This window comes from Anopheles coustani, chromosome 3 (genome assembly GCF_943734705.1).
Source record: "Anopheles coustani chromosome 3, idAnoCousDA_361_x.2, whole genome shotgun sequence".
Taxonomy (NCBI): domain Eukaryota; kingdom Metazoa; phylum Arthropoda; class Insecta; order Diptera; family Culicidae; genus Anopheles; species Anopheles coustani.
In genome coordinates, this window is record NC_071288.1 from 26,348,311 (window position 1) to 26,370,827 (window position 22,517).

The following is a 22,517-nucleotide window of genomic DNA, read 5'->3' on the forward strand; positions in this document are numbered from 1 at the left end:
ATTTGCGGCACATTCCCGCCCCCAAAACAAATGTAAAAGTATGTCTTCACCTTCGTTACCATCGCCGGGTTCGGTGGTTTTGAAATGAAGTAAAATCTTTACGACCGGGCCAACTACGGTGGTGCTATCGTTAGGAGTTATGATTGATAGCACGATGATTGCTCCGATTGCCATTATCATCGCAAATCGCATTTGATGCCCGACGACGATATCGAACGTTGTCCTTTTCGCGTCAGACGACAGACGATCGTTGCTAACGTCCTCCGGTGGAGATGGTAGAATCTATCCATCGTTGCAGTTAATTTGGATATGGTCGATGAGTGTCTCCATCAAAGCGGACATTCACCGTCGTCTACCATCGCAGGTGACCTGTGCAGAAGGATTATTCCAGTGTGTGTGTGTGTGTGTGTGTGTAAGTGGTCGAGGGCAAAGGTTAGAATTTTGGGGGATGCAAATTAGTTACCAGTCATAGAACAAACCTTTGACGTTGCCAAAGGAGTGGAAGCCATGCATGAAAGGGAAAGGTCAACCGTTCTTTTGTCTTTACGCCATGAGACGACGATGGCAACGTGAAGGTGGGAAGGAAAATTTTCCACGTTCCACGTCATTTTCTCCAGTTCGAAGAAGTGTCGAAGAGATTCGCTACCGAAGCGACGGGAGATTGACTTTTTGAGGTTAGGTTGCGAGGTTTCTTTGCGTTTTCGAGCTTTCTACGGCGTTGTTTTGTTTTCCAAGACGGTTTATTCCTTCCCCGACCATTCCCGTCTGATCCCCCCTCCCCTTTCCCCATCATCGACGGAGTTTCCCGGGGATCACGGTACGAATGGGGGGAGGGGGAGCGTTACCAAACATTAACTTTATCTTCCACCACCGGTTTCGGATTTGTGCTGGTATCATTTTTCTTTCGGCCCGCTTTTTCTTCTGCCTTCTGTCTGGGTCCTTTTATTCCGGGACTAAGGGATGGGGAGGGTGAAGGATTCCCTTGCCCGTCTGGCACAACCCCGTAAAGTAAAGACGGAAGAAGAAAAGCACCAACACCAAACGAAGCGAACATCCGAACGACAGCAGCCGTATTCTTGCTGCGAGAGTTCATTGAATTTTCGTGCAAATGGCGCGGGAGAAGCAATTTCGAGAAAGAAAAAAAAAACACAAGGTGGAATGGAACCCTGTCTAGCCGGGAAAGAAAACGCAACAGGCAGGGGACAAGAGGGAGGGGGTTGGACTTTCGGGCCGGTGTGAAAAAGGATTTGTTAGATTGCTGCGGGGTTGTAGTAAAGCTGGTTTGTCGCCTCCAGCCAGTCAGCACCAACCCCGCGTGGCCGTGTTGTACTCCCTCCCACCCCTCCCCCCGCTATTCCCCACCCTACGTCGATCCCCAGTTCGGGCTCGATTTAAGGTCCATTTTTAGATTGGGATGTGATTGGGATGGTAAAGGTTATGATCCGGGCAAGAGGGTAGTTGTCTCGATGGCGTTGATCACTGTCTGCCGGCGTATCAAGAAAATGTCCTAATTTAAGTGTAGGAGAATTCCAAAATACCCTTGGGATGGTAAGTTATTTAGTACGAATTAAGGTAGGTTCATGCCTCACTCGAACCTGAATTTAAAAAATATCTTATTTGGGATATCTAGCTGGAACCCACAACTTTCGGTCTCAGCCGGAAATAATATGTTCCACAAAACACAAATAACCCTCAGAGAGCTCTCAGCTCTATCAACCGCTTCGAGTGACCGTGGGACCAGCAGCTTCCGACCGACGGCGACAAATCACGCGGAAAGAAATCAACTCGGACGAATCACGTTTCGGGCTGATTTATGGGGTGCTGGTGGAGGGGCTGTATGGGAAAACAGCTCTCAATTTGGGTCAATCATGTCGACGGATCGAGAGTGCCCGTATTTTTCATCCATTTGTTCGGGGACTCTCCATTTTCCCCTGCCTGCAATGGGTTTTAAACGGAGTGAGTGAACTCCCGAACTTGTTTTCAAAAGTAGGCAAATTTAATAAGCTAGAGTAAGACCGTTTTTTGAAGATAAAATTGAAAGGTCGCCTGCATTGGTTGGATGACTTTTACAGCAAAATGGCTTTCTTCCTCCTCAGCATGTCCAGGAGGGACGTAGGACGGGAAACCACGCCAAGTCCTTGACGCTCGACCGGTGTCGACCGTCTTCCGTTCGCAGTCGCGCGACGATGCGGAACGTCTTTGGTCACACGTTGGGCGCGCAAAAAAAAGAAAAAATCCCCCAACCGAGTGTGAGTGTGTGGGAAAGTAACCGACGAGTAGGGAAAAAACGGGGTTCCGTGTCCCCGGACACGACGCTGTCGGTGTGTGCCCGCGTCTAGACGGATGAAAAGAAACCCGAGAACCGGAAATACTTGATTGAATTACATTCGCCTCCCTCTCCTTGGTCTTGGGTTTGATGTACATGTATGTACGTGTCTGTGTCTGTACCGCTGATGCTGTTTCCTTTGGCCCCGCCGGCGAGAGTTCATCTTTCTTGTGTTTGGGGCGGAAGTTTGTTCGCCTTATTCTTCCCCTCACCCAGCCCAGCGCCCTTTTCAATCACTCGCGCGCGCGCGCGCGCGCGTTAATCCCCCGAAGTCCGGGGCAAGCTGCGGTCGTTGGAATGATGACGCGGACAAACGGTGCGCGGGCTGGGGTTTTTTGTGTCTCGGGAGGCAAAGCAACACGGGAAGAAAGTCAGACATTTGGAGCATTTGTTGGTGCGTGTTTGGTTGTTTCATTTGGAACTTGTACGTGGTCAGGTTTTAACCGAATGGAAGTAAAACAGTGATTATTATTTTATTTTATCTAGTAAGGGAGTGTCTCCGGTCATGGGCGATCCTTAGTTACTTTTGCACTTTAACAGACACGGCTGATCTAAGTAATATAAAACTTGAAGTTGAACCAATCAGACTGACATAACAAACAAGCAATGGTATTTGATTTTTCCTGCCAAAACATGAAAATCGTTAAAAAAGGTTTTTGTTTCTAAATTTGATTCATTTTCCAAGGGGGATGAATTTAAGATAAACTTTACACAAAGGTTGGTGTCATGCTTCATGATGAAGTGTATTTTGTAACGTTAGATTAATTTCAAATTTAATGTTTGTGTTTATACAATTTATCTGAAGAAAAGAAAAATGGCTACCATTTCAGGTAGTGAGACACTGGATGTTGCTCATTATGGAACATGTGTTTAATGTGTGTGTTTGGCCTTAAAACATCAAAATATCACTGATTCTAACCACAATAGCCCTTTCCTTTTCCGAATTTGGCACTATTACGGCTTCCTTAAGCGCTTAAAGTTTGGCAATAAAAAATGTTTAACAACCTATACAAGTCCATAAAATCAGCTAAAAGGTTTTTAAAAGGAAAACAACTCTTATTCTGCAAGCATTTTCCATCAGTCTGAATTTATATCGTTATTTCGGTGAAAAGTTAACTAAGGTTTCTAGCTTTCCATTGGTATTCCAGTGGTATTATATCACTGCATAATGTTGTGAAAAAAAAGTTGGATACAGTAACCGAAACTAAAGGCCCATAACTGGATAAACTCCCATACTATTTATCTGTTTTACTTTCAATGAGAACGAATTGCATGCTATTTGTAGCTAGAAACGAACGGGGTATCGGCAGAAAAATTGTACCGAGCAGAGGGAAAAACCGTTCAGCCATCATCATCCATTGCGAAAGTGACACGTGGGTGGCTCTCAACACGAAGAGCCGAAGAAAAGCGGTTGGCGGCGGATCCCACGGGTTTTCTGCGGGCGTTGATTTCACTCGGTCTGTCTCCCGGTCGTACGTCTGTTTCAGCATCGCCGCGTCAAACCCTAGCTGCCGGTTTTCCGCGAGGCCCCGGATTGACGTGGGCTCGAGCTTGTAACTGCCGGCGACGCCAGTGTGGGCGAAAATAAATGCCTACCGGAGGTGGTTTCGTGTCCAAGGCGGGTAGCGAATACCACCGTCCCCGTTAGGTTGGCCATTGATTTTAAAGCAAACCAAAAAATTGCATCCCAAATTGCGTTCCGTTTTTTTTGTCGGTTCGCTATTGGGAAAAGTAAGAATTGTAACACATTTGTGGAGAGTGGAAGATGTTTGATCTACCTTAAAAATCGTTTGCCTTTAAACCAAACCACCTACCATGAAGGTAGTAAATTTCTATCCGCATAAACCAACCAAAAATGAATAAATAAATATGCGCAACGAAGGACTCCCAAAGAAGTCGCAAAACACGACCGTGGGTTTGTGGCTTCCGATGTTTGGAGTTGGCGGACTCCGACGTGTGCATCCTACGCGCATTGCTCGCCAGCGGCGCTGCATTTACGGAATAATCGGGCAAATCCACCAACGTTCGCTTTCCTCGGAATCGGTTGAGAGAAACTGCGGGACTGGCCCGCGTGGGCGCTAGATATGATGAAGTATTGATGAACCGGGTTCTAGCCTACCAAACGCCAACGGGTAGGTGTCACGATGTACACGAGGAGTATGAAAAACTGAGTGATGGGAGCATAAAAAAAGAAGTAAATCCGCCTTCCGCCGTTTGAAGCGTGTGTGACTCATTTAAGGGTTTTCTTCATTGGCGATCCATCAAAAGATGAACGCGCGGACCTCTTGCCCGTGCAGACACTTTTCTGTCATCGTGTCATGCAAAAGTATTATTAGTTCGCATATCTTCAAACACTCCGAAGCGTACCGTTTAGTACACAAAGACAATGGTAGCGCCATTTGCGTCACATTGGCAGTGTTGCGTTTGTTGTTTGTTTTGCACCAAGCCAGCTTCGGGAGCGTTGCATTTCCGGCGTTGGAATGTCCGCCTTCTGCCGAAGACGTCGACGTCGAAAGAAACCCCGTTGGAAGCGAGAACAACGGTCCCTCCTCCTTAACGTCCCTTTTCGGAACGGTGTCGGCCGGTCGGTCGGTCGTTGAGTTTAATTTTAGGGCTATTTTTAAATTTACTTCCCGCCGACGCCAGACGCCATTTTACCGCCCACGCTTCCTCACCAGTCGGTACCCCTGAATGGGCGTATGATTGGGGATTTTATTTCATTATATTTAAGGATGTGCGTCTCCACGAAATGAATGTGTACCTTGGAAATCGTCATTGATCGTGCATGCAACAGTCGTTCAATTTTGTTTTTTTTTCCCCAATCCCATCGGAAAAGTGACACTCCGCGACCCGTGCGTCATCTTCGGAGGCGGAAATGGAAAATCGAAAAAAAAACGCTGCCTCTCACCAAGTCTGGGGGGTTTTTGCAAACCCATTGCCCATCGACATTGGGTGCGTTCGTTGGCACTTTTCCTTCCCCTTCCGGTGCTTCCCCCTTTTCCACCCCATCCCCCTGTGACACGCAGGGCGAAGCGATGCTGAAGATCGTCAAATGTAAGGGAATTAAAAAAGAAAATTTCTTCCCGCTCCCGCAACACGAGGGTGTGAGGGTGTGGAATGAGTTATGAGTCTATTTTTGAAACTGTGACTTCATACACACCATTACTGGCTCACAGGCGCGGACTTTGCCCGGCCTGTTCCTGTGCCAATAGTTGTGTGTGTGTGTGTTAGTTTGCGTGTGAAAGAAAATACCCATCCAACGGCGTGTGCCGATGATCATATGGTGCACGCGTGGGTTTTCCTTTGGTCTGGAAAATGTTTCCCGCGACGTGCGACAGGAACACTATTGATGCACTCAATGCTGCATTCATGGCGCTCGTCTTCCACGTAGGTCATTTCGGTTTGTGTTGCAACTTTTCGTTGGTTTGACCTTCTATTTTAGTTTTCCTAAGACGCCCATGTCTATTTTCCTGTCGTTCTCAAATGCATAATCTATCGTTTTTATATACATTTTCTTACAATTTCCGCTCCTTTGGCCGATGATCGCCGGAAGGGAATTAACCTATTAGAGCAAAAATAAGCAAAGCCAGCGGAAGACGTAAATAGGTGGCGTGCTAAGTTTAGCGGGAAGTGTTTTCCATTTCCATACCACCCTCACATTCCTCCCCACGCCCCTGGGAGTGTCTCGTCTCGGAACCTTACTTTGGCTTTGATGAATCACACGCTTTCCCGCCGGTTCCGTTCGCCAATTAGGATGTCGTGTTTAGCGTGTCGTGTTTAATATTGCAGAACTAAGACAAGCACTGTCTGTCTTACGGCTCCCTGTGTTCCCTAGGTCAGTTCTGTTGACGTATAAAAGGGAGAAAATGATGAAGGTACCACAAAATTTGCGACCGGTTCTCTGGCATTTGCTTTTTCTTTCAGCTTCTCCCATTTCCTATTGGCATTGAACTTGTTTTAAGGTGCTGTGCTTGTGTTTTGGGAAAACATCCTGCAACGTTTGTGGTTTATATTGAATATTTTAGCCTGATTAGTATCGAATTAAAATTGTCAAGTAGCGGAATATAGGTGGAACCAAAACATTCTGTTGATCGCTGCAAACCGAATCTCGAAAGAGAACCCAAGGAACCAATCGAGGACAAACAATCCAAACATGTGTCGAACGCTTTTAGCCGGGGCGTTCGGTGTGTGTGTTTGTGCGTGTTGGGGATGAAAATCTGGCTGAAAGATTTATGTTGGCGGTTGGCTCATCCGCGGTAAATCATTGTTCGGCTGTCGGACTGTTTAAAGAAGCGTCCCATGGTGTGTGGGAGTAGTCTCGGTCGAAAGGGTCTTGGGGTGGCGAGGGAGGGTAGGGGGCGGTGTGAAATGTGGCCCACATTGGAGTCTGTGCAATCTTAGCGCATTCCGCAGTACGCGGCCATATGGATGGATAACTTTTCCCCGCCATGTTGTGTATACCAAATCGGAGCAGCATTTTTTAACTGGCGTTTGTTAGAGTCTTGTCCACCAACCAGAATTTTGTCTTATTTCGCTTAATGTTTGCATTGAAATGAAGTTGAATTTTATATCAAACTAGCTTGACGCCCTGGTGATGCTCGGCGAAGAAGGGATTGCGAAAAGAGATATGGCATATTTAAAATGATTGATATTTCATCGATTTTTCCGTGTTGTATAAATCCTGCTGTATAACTTTTGATAAATACACCTTGACATATGTCGCTGTCATTTCATTACAGTAGTGGCCAGCGATGCAAACATACAAGGGTTGATGGTATTTTTTCATTAGTACTGTGCATGAGTGGATTGAAATTGTTACTAATGATTTTTTTTTTTAAGTCAAATCTACATAAAGAAGTTGTGCATATTCTTTGGTTTGATGAACACAAAAAATAGTTTATACATTTTTATGATGTGTAGTTTTTTGTCAACAAGTGTAGAGATCTTTCATGCTTGTTTTGTTTGTGTTGGAAATTCGGAGTTAAATTTTAGATGATTTTATCAGAAAATAGTGATCAAACCAATATTTAACAACAACTGCACAACTTGATGTGTGGATAGTTTATTTAGAAAGAGTACTTAATGCACACAAAACTCCATACTAAAAACTAAGCTAAAGTATATAATAGATCTAATTTTTTTTTTACCTTCTTCGTTTCGTTTTATGTTCAGTTTCCTTCTATAGTGCCGCTTTACTGTTTATTCCTGTCCAATCGTTTCCCGCGCTAGCTTCAAAACCGCCAAAGGTCTCTTGGGTCTTCATGGTGGAACTGGAAATAAAAACTTACCGAAACCAAGCGTTGAACAAAGCCGCCCACATTCGGCACCGTTTGAAGCAAGGCGAGCAAACACCAAGTTGGCGCGCGGTTGCATTGTATTGCTTAAGAAAGTGCATCAATTGCACTCGGTCGACCTTCCCCTAATGTGTGCGTGTGTACATGTGTGGGTAATGTACCTCTGCGCCTTACTTAGCTGAAGCCAGCTTTGAGAACCTTAAACGCTCGGCGGTTTCGCGCTTTTTTAACATATTCATTTATTCGGCGGCACGCTTCAAGTCATTTGACGGCCCGAAGAAAGCCTGATGCAATCCGGCCCCGGGCGACAACCGGAAGGTGTGAAAAGGAATGGTTTGGCAATCGGGAATTACCCAGTTTTTACCTGACCATTGCGTCCACCAACACGCGCGCTGTCTAATTTGATAAACGCCTATTTAAATATAATTCATCGCTGCCGTTACTTTGTTGCTAAAGGGCCACGGGGAGCGTCGAGGCAAAACTAAAGCGGGTTCAGTTCACCTCCGGGTCGCGGGAATGGTTGGTTTGCGAGTGTGTGTCGGTTCGGTGGAACCCCGTCCGTACGTTTTCCGGCGCGCCGCCCGGTATAGTTGCTAAGAGTCGTCGATCTTATTTATAGCCTTTTGCATATATCCTCCCTACGCAGCAGCGCGCGCCTTCGTTCGATGTGTTTGTTTGTTTTTGTACGCGGTGGAAGCGCGGGTTCCGATGCTTTCGCTGCACCTTTTTCGCAAACCTTGGCTACTGAATTCTACATAGGTTAGTTTGGCTTACTGGACCATTTCGGGGCGCCGAAAACCCTTCAGGTGTCAGCACACTTCATCGGTCGAGCAGTTCAATGCTCAAGATTTGATCTCAATCCGAATCCAATATGCGAAGAACAGCTTAATCCAAACCTAAGCGCACACGAGAGAGGTTCGGTCTCGGGTGTTTTGGGTGTTGTAATGGGTTAAATATAGCGCGTACAACACGGCGTTGGCCGGCAGCACCAAACACACCACGGTGCGGGGTCGGCCGCCGAAAAGAAAAGAACGATTTTGTAGCAGAACCGAAACAAGAAACCCCACAACAATCTGTGTGCGCCTCGTCGCGCCGAGCATAGCCGAAAATTAATGCTCTCCGTGTGATATCCCCGTGGGTTGGTGGGTGGGTGGGTAAAAGAATAGGCCACCGTCGCCTGCGCTCCCCCGTACACTGTTTGGTCTAATCCTCTCCACAGCGATATCGCCAGGTCCTCCCACACAGGCCCTCTGTTTGATGACCGCCTCCGATTCGCGTGCTGAATCAATTGGTTGCGCTGTGGGCGCCAAGACATCCGCTATCAGCCCGCTGTAACTAAGCCTTTTAGCCTTTTCGAGAAGAAAGCGCGGGCTAAGGTGAAAGGCTTGGATTTCTTGGGGTTTGGTTAAATGGCGATGGGTTTTCACTATACAGGGTTTCGATCTATATGATGGAATGTTTCAAGTGGTAGAGGGAAAACTTCATCGACAAAGGGGATGTTTAAAGTCGCATCGGAGAACTTAACAACCATACAGAGGAATATTACAAATAGCAAGGGGAATCGTGCAAACGCACTGGGGAACTTTGCAATCGATTAGGGGAACAAGCTATCAACTTCGCTAAGCTAATTGTTTTTGTTCCTATCAACACAATTAAACGTTTGAAAATTGTTTTCAGCGTTGTTTTCAACTAAAATACAGAAAAACATTTTCTTATTTTTCACCTTTTTAATTTTGAGTTGTTATGGTAGTTGCTGAAACAACATATCGTCGTGGTAACTAAACATGAAATGCCACGTCAATGGGTAAGATTTGAGGCGAGGTTCTCCGCGTTTACCGTACCGAATCCGTTGCTTGTCATACGATTGTAAAAATGTAGATGAAGAAATCTAAAGTACAAATTTTAATTGGAATAATATATGAGTAAAAATACACTGGAATTTATTCATTTTTCTTACGTGATCTTACCGTAGTAAAGTAAACAAACAAATTACGACAAACGAGGACTTTTGCGAGGTTGACAACTGGCAACTGAGTTGCAAAGCTCTCCGTTTGGTATGCACATTTCCCTTAGCTGTCTGACACTTTCTTCTATATGATTGCAATGTTCTCTGTCTCGGTTGAAAAAATCTCCGATGGTTTTGAAATTTTCCCTCTACCCTCTACCAATTGAAACATTCCATTATATAGATCGAAACCCTGTATGCTTTCGGGTAGTCTGTTGCCTGCTGGTGGAAAAACGCGCTTGGAAAGGAGTGCATGTGTGTGTGTGGGTTGGTGGGATTGGGGCACGTGGGCGTAAATGTACGCAACGCCTCGCACCGTGTGAACGCCGTGTTGAGCTGTGGTCTTTCGGAATCATTTGATGAATTTTCTTCCAACATCTCCGGTCCGGCCAACCATGTCGTTTTTGGTCTCTCGAGAAAAAGGTGACGTAGATGATGCAATTACCTTCCAACAGGCACCAGAAGAGTGATGTCCATGATGGTGGGCCGCTGCAGCATCACGGCCAGCTTTTGTCTGTCCGGATCGGGGGAAATTCCCCAAGCCGTGCCGGAACCGGTTTACCTTGTGGTGGCAAATTTCGCGGAATCCCACTCCTCGTGTGCAGTCTCACAACGACACGTGCACACGGCGCTACCCGCAACCGAATGAATAATGGTTCAGCGATGTGTAATAGCAGCCGAGGGAACTTGGTATTTAGCGAAGAAAAGCGGGGTGTGTTCACCACAGGGGCTTTTTGTTTTCGGTTCATTTCTACTTGTGAACGCAATCCTGGACATCCTTCTTCTTTATTTTATCCTCCTGCTGCACTCCGGACATCGTAAAACTATGCTGAATTTTTATGAAATAAAATGTTTCCTTGTAACTTTCTTTTCTTCGCCTTAGGGAAGTTTGTGCACGCATCTCGCCCCATTGGGTACGAAAAATTGGCCCAAATCGTGCCGCCTTCCGGACATCTGGTGCCCCGATGGTGAGGTGTCTCGTTACACCCCTTTCTCCCCTCTTCAGTTTCGCCCGTCCAGAGGAAGGTGTTGTTTGAGGTTGCAGGAAAAACTTTGCCCTCCCAACGAAAGAGCCGTCATCCCCGACGACCCAATCAGCCGATCAGGCAGGGTGCGAGAGGGTGTGCGGCAGGACAGGGTTGGAAGACAAAGTTAGCCACTCGGTGCAATGATTAGCAAAATTGGCCGCAGCAGCAGCTGTCCCGATTTCCGGCACAAATCAACCGTTCGCATGATGATGGGCATGGCGGACGGAGGGTGCGGGTCGTCGCCGGTGTGGTCTTCCAAAATCAATCTAACGCCAACAGCTGCGTCCGCCGGGTGGTTTGTCTTATACACCACCATACGGTGGCAGTCTTCGACGCCGCGAGAGACGTTGAGTGCGAGAGAGGGTGTGAACAATGTTGCCCTCCCGAAGACGATGGATGACGTCCCGGCTTTCGACCAAAGTGCCTCCCCGGCTGGGGTGTTTTTGTTTGCTCCGAAGAGAAATTGCGTTGAAGACATTCCCTTCCCTCTGGGTTTTCGGTAGGGCCTTCCCGAGGTTGTACCATTTGTCATCGACCGATCATCGCCTGGGCGTTGCAGTTCTTGCGTGCGCTTGCATACGATCCGTCGCCCCGATGGGGTGGTGGGAACACGATGGATGGCAGCTGCACACCGGAAGGAGCTTGTTCTTGGCCGTTCTTTTGTTATTGTTCATTTCGATGTCACAATTTCTCAAACGGTGTGCAAATTGGGTCAACATCGCTCTCTCTCTTTCTCACTCTGTTATGTTGTTATTTTTAAAGATCAAAACCCTTTTTTAATTTTGCCTGTATTTGTTACTTACATTTTCCCTGGCGATACGATCCTCAATCTTGATCAGTTTTAGTGTTTTGCTTGACTATGGAATACAGTTTAAACTCAAACAAAGTACGCAGCCCTTTGCGCGCCCTAGTGAGAACGGTGAGGTGAGAAACGGCCCATCGGTGATCGCGGGTGAGCATTCGTATCTCACGAGCGGCACCGGCATCATCATCACACACACACAAGCAGTTCTCGCGCAGAGATCATGATCTTCGACTGTTGTGCTTATTACGATTTCCGAAACCAGTTTCTCCTCAGGCCCACCTGGAAGGGTCTTTCCCTTGCATCCAAACTCGCGCCGTTTCGCGGTTTGGCGAGAAAAAGGCTACATACCTGCAGAAACACACACACACACACACTCGGGTGTTTGGGCTTAACGCGTTATATGGCACGCTGGGGATGCCCACCGCAAGGGTCGCGAGATTGGTCATCGGGTTAGTGGAGGAGGGAGAGAGACCAGCCAGAGCTAATAACTCTATCGAATGGCGTGTGTGGCCGCTGCTCGGCATCACCCAGATCCGGTTGTGTGCCGTTTGCCATCGTCGTGCCGGGGGCTCGTTAGCAACAACGGTGCGAAAAAGTGCCCGGCAGGGAAACATAAAACGTGATCGCGAGCGGCCCGGGTTTTGGGTTGAGCAGGGGCAGCGATTCACCAGAGCGAGAACATGGACGTTCGGTTGAGTTTGTTGTCTTGTTTTTTTTCCTAGCTTCCCCATCGAGTGAAATGATAAATCTCATAACCACCCCACGGGACGATGGGGGGATGGAAGGCTGTTGGAATCGGAAGAGACGAAACCCGTCGCTTCCGAGATGAGCGAGACAACCGAGTTGATCCCCCCGAGGGGGGAGGGTTGTTGTTTGGGCTTCGCTGGTGGGAGCATGTTTTGATGTGAGCAACTGCCGCCATGGGGAACTACCAACGCAATGTTAAGGGGAAGCAGCAGCCAGCAGCGAATCGGTTCAGCCACCACGCGGTCGATCGAGCGTGGCCACGAAGACGGCGACGACGACGGTGGTTCGCCCGATCACTGCTCAAGCGAATGAAGCTAACATTAGCACGCGAAAAGACGATGAGAATGAAATGCGATGGCGCGTCTGGTGAGCAGAAAGTTTGCAGAAAAGCTTGTGAAACGATGCGTCGAGAGGGGGAAGGAATTTAGACCGTACGATCAGTTGCTTATGGATGTAAGAAAAATGTTCATTTTGTGAAAAATTGGAAGTGTTTTTTCGTATTCGAGGCATTGTAAAATAACGGAAAATATTACGATGAAATCATAAGCTACCTACTAACTAAAAATAAGCCCAAAATTACAATGCAAATCACGTGAATTGTGCATATCTTTCATTATATTCATTCAAATATGTTTTTTGTTGTTGAACTTTTAAAATCACTTCATTATCATTATTTTCCTTCGAAATTTTAAAATTTTCTTCTATCAATGGTTTTGTTTATTTAGTTTTATAATTTATTTATTTTAAATTAAATGTATATTTTGGTTTCAGGAATCCATGTCGATAATTCTTTTAAAGTTTTACTTGTTTTCTATCTTAATTTTTTTTACCAACTAGTTCTCTTCTGTAGTTTATATTTTACAAGCGTTTCAAAATCCTTTTCTTTTTGATTTCGTTACTTTACTTTTAAGTTATGTTACACCTTCAGTATCATCTGTTTAAGAAAACGCTTCGAAAGATTCATTTCTAAATTCTGAAATTCTGAATCCTTTCACATCGAAATTGAAGATTGAATTGAACTTAACTGGCGGCGAGCTGCTGTATCGCGATCGCGATGACGATCATTACGCTTTGGTTTTTTTCGGCGCAAAATGTGCACCTGTACGCCACCGGCATACATCTTCACACACACACACACACACACATAAAAGCATAAAAACCGTGCTGCGGCAGACGCCATACGACGCGAAAATATCGCCCGGATCGGCGAAGAAGAAGTTCGTTAACCTTATTTCCGGCTCAATTACCTGTTGTTGTCGTCGCCGTCGTCGTTAGCGTCATCATCATCGGCGTTCTGTGTTGAGGAGTTCTTTGGTCGGATGGATTTGTGTGTGTGTGTCTGTTGGGGGTCGTTTTTTGGTTTTACTTTTTGGAGGGAAAAGGTTACCGTCGATCGATCCGAACTTGGAGGACTTGCTGCGAACGAAAACATGCAAAGCAGTTGGCGGGAGTTTTGGGTTTTGTGTTCCTTCTTTTGTTTCTGATTTTCGTACGATGTACGCTTGTGGCAAGATTTGGGTTTGGCTCTGGCTTTCCAGACCTTTCGAAGATCCTTTCGCCGATCAATGTTGCTGACAAAGTTTTTCTAGATTTATTACCCATTCAATATTTACATACCGTTCTATACGAAGCATGATTAGCACCTATGCTTGCATTGAAAACTAATCCTTTAATGTTTTCTCTTTCCATCTCCCATTGCAGTAGCAGCACAATATGCATCCGGAAATGTTCCTGACTCAACGCGGCAAAGGCATCATGCGCCGCTCTACGGAAGACTGGTTACAGAAGAACACTTACCTGCCGTACATCGTGATATCCATCAGGTGAGCCGGTTGGTCCGAATCCGAAAGGGATGCCGACGACCACGACGACTCCCCTGCACAGAGTATGCTTAATGACGGTGTGCCGTCCGTTTCTCTTTCCTTTTTGCAGCGTTCGATCAGTCCCACCTCATCGACCGATATTCGGGCGATGCAGGCGCGGATACCATCGCATTTTCGAGATCCGGCCACGGCTCCACTGCGGAAGCTGAGCGTGGATCTTATCAAAACCTACAAACACATCAACGAGGTGCGTAAACTCGCGGAGAGGCTTAGAAAGGAAACAAACACACCCGTTTGGCACGGTGCTGCGGCATTTGAAGTCGTTTTCCCCCATGTTTTCGTTAAGGAGGGCAGGATGTGGTAACCGTGGGTTTTGAGTTGCCAGTGGCGCCGCGATTCCTGTTGGCTTCATCGTGATGATCGTCTGGTCGGTAGATTGGATGGATGAACTGTCTTAATGGCTATCTCTCATGCTTCAAACGTCCATTAAGCACGTCGACGGCAGGCGACATCGTTCGGAAGGGGAGGATATATTAAATTTTTGATATTCCTTTCGCGGCTGACCACGTGCGTGATAATAGCGAGGCCCGGTTATGCACCGCTAGCGTTACATAAAAACGACGATCCTTCGGCACTGGATGATTGTGATTAATTTCAATATTATAATGTCCCGCCCCCTCACCTGTGTCGTTCCGTTCCTCGAGGGACGAACCCGGCTGGCCGGCGGTCGGCGAGTCGTTGAGTCCTGGTGCCAGCTTTCTCGCACGTACCGTATTTAAATCCGTTCCGGCTCGAGTCGCGCTACGAGGAAGGGGCGAAAAGCGTGCCTGAGTGGGACGATGAGTTGGAGAAAACTACACTCGACGACGGACCGTGAAGAGGCGCGCGGGTCACACTCATCGTCGGAGTGGCCTTTCTGACTGGCCGGGCTGGTTTGTTGGCGCCACCCCTAGGGGTACAGCATGCGGTGGAGGGTGTTGGTCAGGCGAAGGCCGCACACGAGGACGAGCACACGAGTGGCTGGACACAGTGACGCAGTCGGAAAAGCCGCCACGAACGTGAGCTCTTTGCGGCCGGGCCGGGCCTTGGGCAAACTCCTTGAAGCCCACTACAGGCCGACCGGAGCCCATAAAAATGTTTTCACACAGTCGCCACAGCTGACCACCACGGCGAGCGTGTCTCCAACGTGTCTTTTAGAGGGGCGAATCATGTCCATTATTTTGCCGTACAAACACTAAAATTCTCACCCGCGAGCGCACGCGGTTGGTTCGGGCGTTTCTGGCCAGACCGTCGTTGTTGTCCGTGGCCACACAAGAGGAAACGAATCAAAGAAGTAAAACCATTTCTTCCTGCTCGATTGAAGAGCATCGTCATCGCGCGTCATGATGCGAGGTCCAGTCTAGGCGGCACGGGTTTCGGATTCGGCACCGCCGGGGACACCGGCTGGAAAGTTTTGTAATCACCAATCATTTCGATCTGCGCCTTTCTATACCCTCTCCCACCGCTGGCCTCTCGAAGTAGTAGGAGACGGTCGCCAACAGAAGATGAAGATGGCCCTTCTTTATCGCTTATGGGACACACACACACACACACATCGCTCCATCGTATCGTGGTCGAAGTGTGGGGGAAGATTGAAGAAGCCGGATGTCCCATTCACATGAGAAGAGATGGAAAGATAAAGAGTCGCTTCTAGTACATGCAATTATTTTGAAGTACCGTTTGGGGGTGAACGACGGAATTCCGGGTCGCCGCTTTTTTTTTTTTTAATTTTCTTCCTACGAAATTGTCGAACGTTGCTTACCTTATGGGAGGTAGAAAATTAAGCGTTTGAATGTTTGAGTGGACAAAATTTCCATCGTTAACCCATAGGAGAGGAGATGAACGTTTTACTGAAGCACAAGAAACAATTGCCTTAATAATATAGTATTATTCACGCCTAGTATTGAAGCTGTAAAGCGATTTATTTTGTGGCTCAAAAGTCAAGCGAACCAGCTAAAAAACGGTCAGCCCGAATATCTGTACAGCGCGCCGCGTGCGGTTAAACATATTAACTTCATTTGTTTTGTGTTCCCTGCCCCCCTGCTCGATACCGCAGAAATGGCATGGCGATGGTTATTGGTTTTACATCACCCCGGCGTTTTCTGCTTCGGGGCAGCACTTTTCACTTGCCTTCGCTTTTAATGCGTACCGCGGAACGGGGAAGAAAAAGAAGGCACGATGGAGGGGGGGAACGGGTGCGTACAGGCCGCGAGAATCCAGGAAGTGTTGGCATCCTACGGCGAACTGTGGGGGGTTTCCACACACCATCCGTCCCGCAAATCCGACATTCCGCGTGTACGATTTATTACCGCAAAGTGACGAGGAAAGAAATTGACATTCGTACAACGGTCGGTTTTTCCAACGTTTCCCTCCTAACGCACCCCCGCGTTCCCTGCATCCTCGCCTGCGGCCACCGAGCGTCGTGGTCCTTGTAGATGCGGTGGCAGAGATGAAACCTTCATTATTGGAATTTTAATGTAAATTCTTTCACATTTCGTCCCAAACGTGTAGTGTACGGGGTGCGCCCCGGCAACAAACGGGCGTGGAACAATGGGCGTGTGAGGTTTGCACTGGGGAAAATTATGCGGATGGCGTTTATTTTCATCGTTGCCACCCCTTTTTCCGCTTTGGGTCGCATTTGTCAGGACGTTGTCGGGAGTGGAGGGTGAAACCTATTCCTGTCACGTGACGGAAGGACGGAAGGAACCAACTCTAGGAGTTTCGTTTTTTTACTTTTGCTTTTTTTTATGGAAATCTTACCCATTTGTCTAGTTGTTTTCCAAAAAAGATAAATTGCATTTTTTTTAAATTCTCATGAACACTATTTTTTAAATCTTCTACCGGGTTGAATAAAAAAATAGGATTTTAAATATACATCAATAATAGAAAATATCCTTCGGACAGGCGTCACGCAAATGTTTAAAAATAGTGCAACGGTCGTTGACCTTTTGCATCGATTCGGAACAAAAGTAAACTCTACCGCTAGCGAGGGAAGGGTGGGACAGGGCCACGATAAGCGGGGAGGTGCCCGGTGATACTCCAATCGGAACAATCATCGGTCCACTTGTTCCTGGCCATTGGCCAACAATCGGATGTGTAGGCGCAGGAAAGTGTAAAACGGCCGACGATACGTTGGAGGTTAAATTTGGCGGTGAACTGTGCCCCCTCCCCCCGCCCTTTGCCCTCCGCTCCGGTTGCGGTCGAGGATCATCATTGGGAAATTGTCCTTTTTTCAACCACATCCCTCCGTTCACAATTGTTTTGTATCATTGCCATTTTTTCCGGGGGTTTTTTTTCTCCCCTGTAAAATTCGAACGGCATGGAGAAGGTTATTAACTGTTACTTTCCTACCCAGAAAAGCCCCCCCTCAAGTCCTCCCAACTCAGGGGTCAATTCAACCGACCGTCTGCTTCCATTGCCTTTGCGAAGCCGGCACGACGGTACGGAACCCATTCGTGATGAGTTTGTGAGTTAATGAGATGCTCAAGTATCCTTTACTCCAGGCCGTCGTCGCCACGAACCCTGCTTACGTTACAACCCAGTTTCATTACTCTCCACTCGGACGATACCCGGTTATTATTTCATCCCGTACCCGCAACCCACCCAAATCATCAGCTACCTACTACGGCTCGGAAGGAAGATTTACTTGGACGTTCCGTCCGATTTGACGCACAACTCCGTTCGCTTGTGTGTTTGGGGTTTTTTTTGTTAGACAAGCGGTTCACAACCCGACCACTTGTGCTCGCTGTCGGTTGACTAGATCTTCTTTCCACGATTTACATTCCGTTTTACTTTCTGTTTAGCTTGAGTCATCTTCTGCCGATGCCAATATTGTCTCGATTTTGATTTTTGTTTTACCTCGACCACCAGGCGTCTCCATCGGTGATGAAGTTTTTTTTCCCTCACTGATAACTATTTCGAGATAATGCGCTTTTTGCATTTTGATTTAGTTATGCGTTAGTTTATTGGAGATTATCCTACTCAAAGATCTGCCTCAATGCAATTTAATCGGGAAAATTGACTGATAAATAATGTATAATATAAAATATACGAGGTCGATGTTAACTATTGTTTGAAAAAGAGTCTAAATAATGAGCAATTATACGTCGGCGGAAAAAAGGATTATGTCGAAAAAACGTATGCTTTCCTTCGAAACAAAATTCTATAACCCCATTGCAACTTACCGCCCTCAAATGGAACTACCAGTCGGGGTGCCCTTTCGGGCTCATAGCCGACACAGCAGCGCACCCTGCCTTTGGCCGTGCAGTGGTTAGTGGCCTCTCCGGCGTGCACACAATATCGATTTTCTTCCGACCGAACGCGGCGAACAGCAGCAGCATCGCCAGCATCAGCATCATCACCACCAGCAGCAGCAGCAGCAGAGCGCGTCTGTCGTGGTGTTGTCGCCGTGCTCTCGCCTTCGTTGCTGCTGCCGCAAGTTAGTGTGTGCGTCTGTTTGGGAGTCTTCCATTCCTTCCCGACCCCGCGGGCTGGACTGTCGGGGTTTGGGTTTGGACGGTCGACTTCGGGCCGCATCCGCCTGGCTGGTTCGATGCTGCTGCTGCTGCTGCTTGTACTCTATACAGTGTGGTATTGGTGTGCTGGATGTTGCTTTCCATGCCCTGCCCTGCCCCCTACAACCTGCCGCTGGATAGTGCGGCACAGTTCAGTGCACGAGGATAGGTTCTACATTACCCGTTCGGTCGGGGATCCATTTTGATCGACTCGGAAGCATTGTCACCGGAATGCTTCCATTCGCTTCAACAGGGAAATGCAGATTTAGGATCATGCACATAAAATAAATAATGGTCAATGGACAACCAACGACCAGGCGCCTCCATTGCATTTTCCTTGTGACTGGTTAAGTATTTTGTTTTTCTTCAATATTAATTTCAAACATAACGATACAACAGCATGATGAAAATGAACGTTAAATGTATCGTTTATTATCATTACCTTATGATATTGAAAATTATTCAGTCAACATCTCTCAAGCACACCATTTTTGAAACTTTATCGTTTGGGAAGAAGGCAAATGTTTTATATAAAAAGTACAAAAAAGACACAAGAGAAAAAGGACGAAAAGAGGCGAACCAATCTGCTAAAGAGCATTATTTGCGATGATGACTGCATTGGTATGTGCTGCTGCTGCTGGTGCTGCTTCTGCGACGCACCCTAAGCTGGCCAACCGTCGTGTTGTTGTACCGTTGTGTTGCCGTTTGCGTCGGTGGTAGTGGTAGCACTCCGGTGCACATGCACTTGCACGGTGCACATCTTGCTCCATTGTGGAGATGTATTGTGGAGAGCCTGGATGCATCGTCGGGCTCTGTTCCGTGCGGCTGGTAAAGAGGAGATGCCAGGCGGCCCAGGAGGAGGGTGGCGCGATCGATGATTTATGATGAGGTTGCATCGCTTCTACGCGGTGGCAAACCGTTTTTTGGTTTCCTTCAACACCAAAACTCTAAACTATGGAAACGAATGGGTCTCAAATTATCAAGAAAAAATAATGTTTGAAAGATTTACATTTTTGAAATGTATGTAAATGCTCAAGTAACCATCCATTTTGCCGACTTCCATCCATTTCTAGCCAGTGCCCGAAGAAAAAGGGGGAAATGTATTTTTCCTATCAGCTGAGATGAAATTCAAAATATCGCACCCTCCTCCCCCCTCTCCCGGGGGGAAAGACGGACGAGACGAGAGGAGAGGGCGGGGGCGTTCTCATTTGCGTTTGCCTACCTCCGGCCCCGGAGCTGTCTGTGCCGAGACACATCCATCCAACCGTCATCCATCCGACCGGTCGCGTCGTTTGATTTTTCCCAGCAACCCCGTCGCACACCCCGGTTTCTGTGTCTGACACCCCGCCCACCCCCCGTTTCCAACCCCCGGGCGGGAAGGGCGGTTGCTTGTATGTTGGTGTGTGCCGCGCATTCGCACATTATTGGGCGCGAGCGAACGAGCGAACACACACACACGCGCGCACACAACCACAAAAGCTCCGGAACACGCAGTGTCCGCCTCGCTCCAGACGGCGGGTGAGTCACGGGCCGACGAAAGGGGTGGCTCGCGGGAAGCATTGCAGCAAAAGGACGAGATGTGGATGGAAATGGTTGGCACGATGGGTAGGAGAGAATGGGGTGCTAGACTAGACGAGAGAGCGAGAGAGGGAGCGGGAATGCTAGAAAGAGTGGGAGAAACACTCCAGACAGGGTGTGGGAACGTTTTATCGGAACGATCGAATTGGGATGAAACGGGCGCACACGATGACGATGCCGCTGCCGCCGCCGCCATTGCAAAGCGGGAAAAAGGTTAGGAAAGGTCAGCAAGGCAGGAAAGGTCCTTCGGATTCCAACGACGCGCTTCTTTTTCTTCGTCGAGCGTTCCTCCTTTTTTTTTTTGGTTGGGGGATGGTGAAAAATCCTGCGGGATAAACTGCGGGATGACGGCGGGTGTCTGTGGGACTGTGTCCCGTTCCGCGGTGGTAGTGGTAGTGCCACCCGTCTGTATTGGTGCAAGCCGAGTGACGCTGATGATGATGATGACGATGCTGCTGGCGCTGCTGACGATGGAGCATTTTGGTACATCTTTAGAGACCTGCTTTTCAGCTGACATTTTGCATCATCCGGAAGCATCCGAAAACGGCTGGACTTTATCAACCAACACACCAACCACCATCGTCGGGTGGACGAAGATTAATCGTCCTGCTTGTGGTGTGACGATTTCACCGCCATGACACACATGGTTGAAATCTCCTTTCCAGGACCCTCACGGAGAGAGAGCGAGAAAGAACGAGAGAGAGAGAGAAAAAGATTTGACGTGTGCGCCTGTGTGTGAGTTTGTCATGCAACATATAAAACCGATGGTCTTTTCCGTGGCCTACCCGAATCGACGCGTCGTACCGGTATCTGTCCCGCCGGTACATGCATGCATGTGTGTGGATTTGGAAGGGAGCAAATTTCCGAGCCCCCTCCCTTCCTCATGGTGTGTTGTTGCACACCGCCAGAGTCGTCAGAGTGGTGGTGTCTGTTGTCTCGACATACGACGGTAGATTTTCTTCCATCGGGTTCCCCCCAGCACCCGCTCAGGCCGTGGGAAAAGGTGGCTGCTTGCGTCCAGTAATGCTTGCCGAATTTGCAAAGAACGCCATAGGTGATTCACAGATGATCCATTACGTCTTCCCCCCGTTATTTGCGTCTCAAAGCATTGCGATTTTGCACGTGTCTTAAGATGCGGTTTTAATGGTTTAAATATAAATAAAATGTATATGAAAATCGGATTGCTTTATGTCAACGAACTATGAAACTAATTGATGAATCTTTTGTTACCACACTTGTGCCGATGTAAATCGATTCGATGTGTGTCCTTTGGCCCCACAACGGAGGACTATACGGTATTTTTCCGGGTCGTCCACTAATCCGAAATGAATTAAGTTTCCCAACCGTACGGTGCTCAGCTGTGCTTGCTGTTTGCTGAGCAGTCCCATAACCTCTTTTTTTCCTCTCTCCTACTTTGGAGGCGATGCTGTTTCGTTGTTGTGTTGTGCGCTCGAAGCGAAAGCAGCACAAAGCCACAATAATGGCCACCAGAAGCTGCTCCTGATTGAGTTTTGCTGCCCTTACGTGCACACAACAGCAGCTGTGTGTCTCGGGGGCAGCTGTAAAGTAAGTTCGCGGGGAAGAAAATATACCCTGGTTCTCAAGACGCGGCGGGCTCGGAACGGATGGCTGGTGGGTTCACGAGTTCTCGGGCGAACGAACTTGTTCCTTTCTCTGGCCACTGTGTGCCCTCAGGGGGGCCCACACCACAACACACATCCTGCGAATGTCTGGAATGATGGCTTTTGCTCTTCGGATTTGGTGCCCACCCGCCCGATCGCCCGCCCGCCGCACTTCCTGTGCAACCACGGAATCCCTTTCGTTTCCCGGTCGCGCACTGTTGGCTGCTGTGTCAACATTCTTTTGTTCTCGCTCCGTAGCATAATGCAAGTGACAGCCAAAGAATCAACCTAACCATTCGTGGCCACCGTTCCCCCCTTCCACCTTCCCTTGCAGTCGGCGGTTCCGCACATCCTGCAGAGAGTGGGTGTGTCGATGGTGGAAATGGGGAGAAAGCCCTCTAGCCTGATGCAGTGTAAAAGCGCACTACATTATGTCTGCTCGAAGGCGAACGGAAGAATTAAACGAAAGAAAAGCACCCGGGGAAAAGGGAGAAAGAAAAAAGGCAGAAAACGGGAAAATGCAAAAGAAAAGGCCTCAAGAATAGGGCATCTGTTGTTATCGTGCGCCCGCCCTAACGGTGGCATGCACCGGGAAGCTCTCGAATGCCGTGCCGAATGCCGCAAACAGGCGTGTTAGAATCCGATGCGCTAATGTGACGTTTAATTATTTTTCCCTTTTTTCCCCTGCCCCTCTTTGTGTGGCCCTTCGTTTCGTCGTTTTTCCTTCCACTTCCTG

General features: G+C 47.9%; 1 protein-coding gene across 1 annotated transcript in view; it reads left to right on the forward strand.

Moving 5' to 3' along the window:
- LOC131259956 (serine/threonine-protein kinase minibrain) overlaps window positions 1-22,517 on the forward strand; it is a 44,887-nt gene that overhangs the window by 12,756 nt on the left and 9,614 nt on the right. The window contains exons 2-3 of the mRNA XM_058261575.1: window positions 13,907-14,028; window positions 14,138-14,275. Coding sequence (XP_058117558.1) covers window positions 13,907-14,028; window positions 14,138-14,275 — 260 coding nt within the window. The remainder of the gene's footprint in view (window positions 1-13,906; window positions 14,029-14,137; window positions 14,276-22,517) is intronic.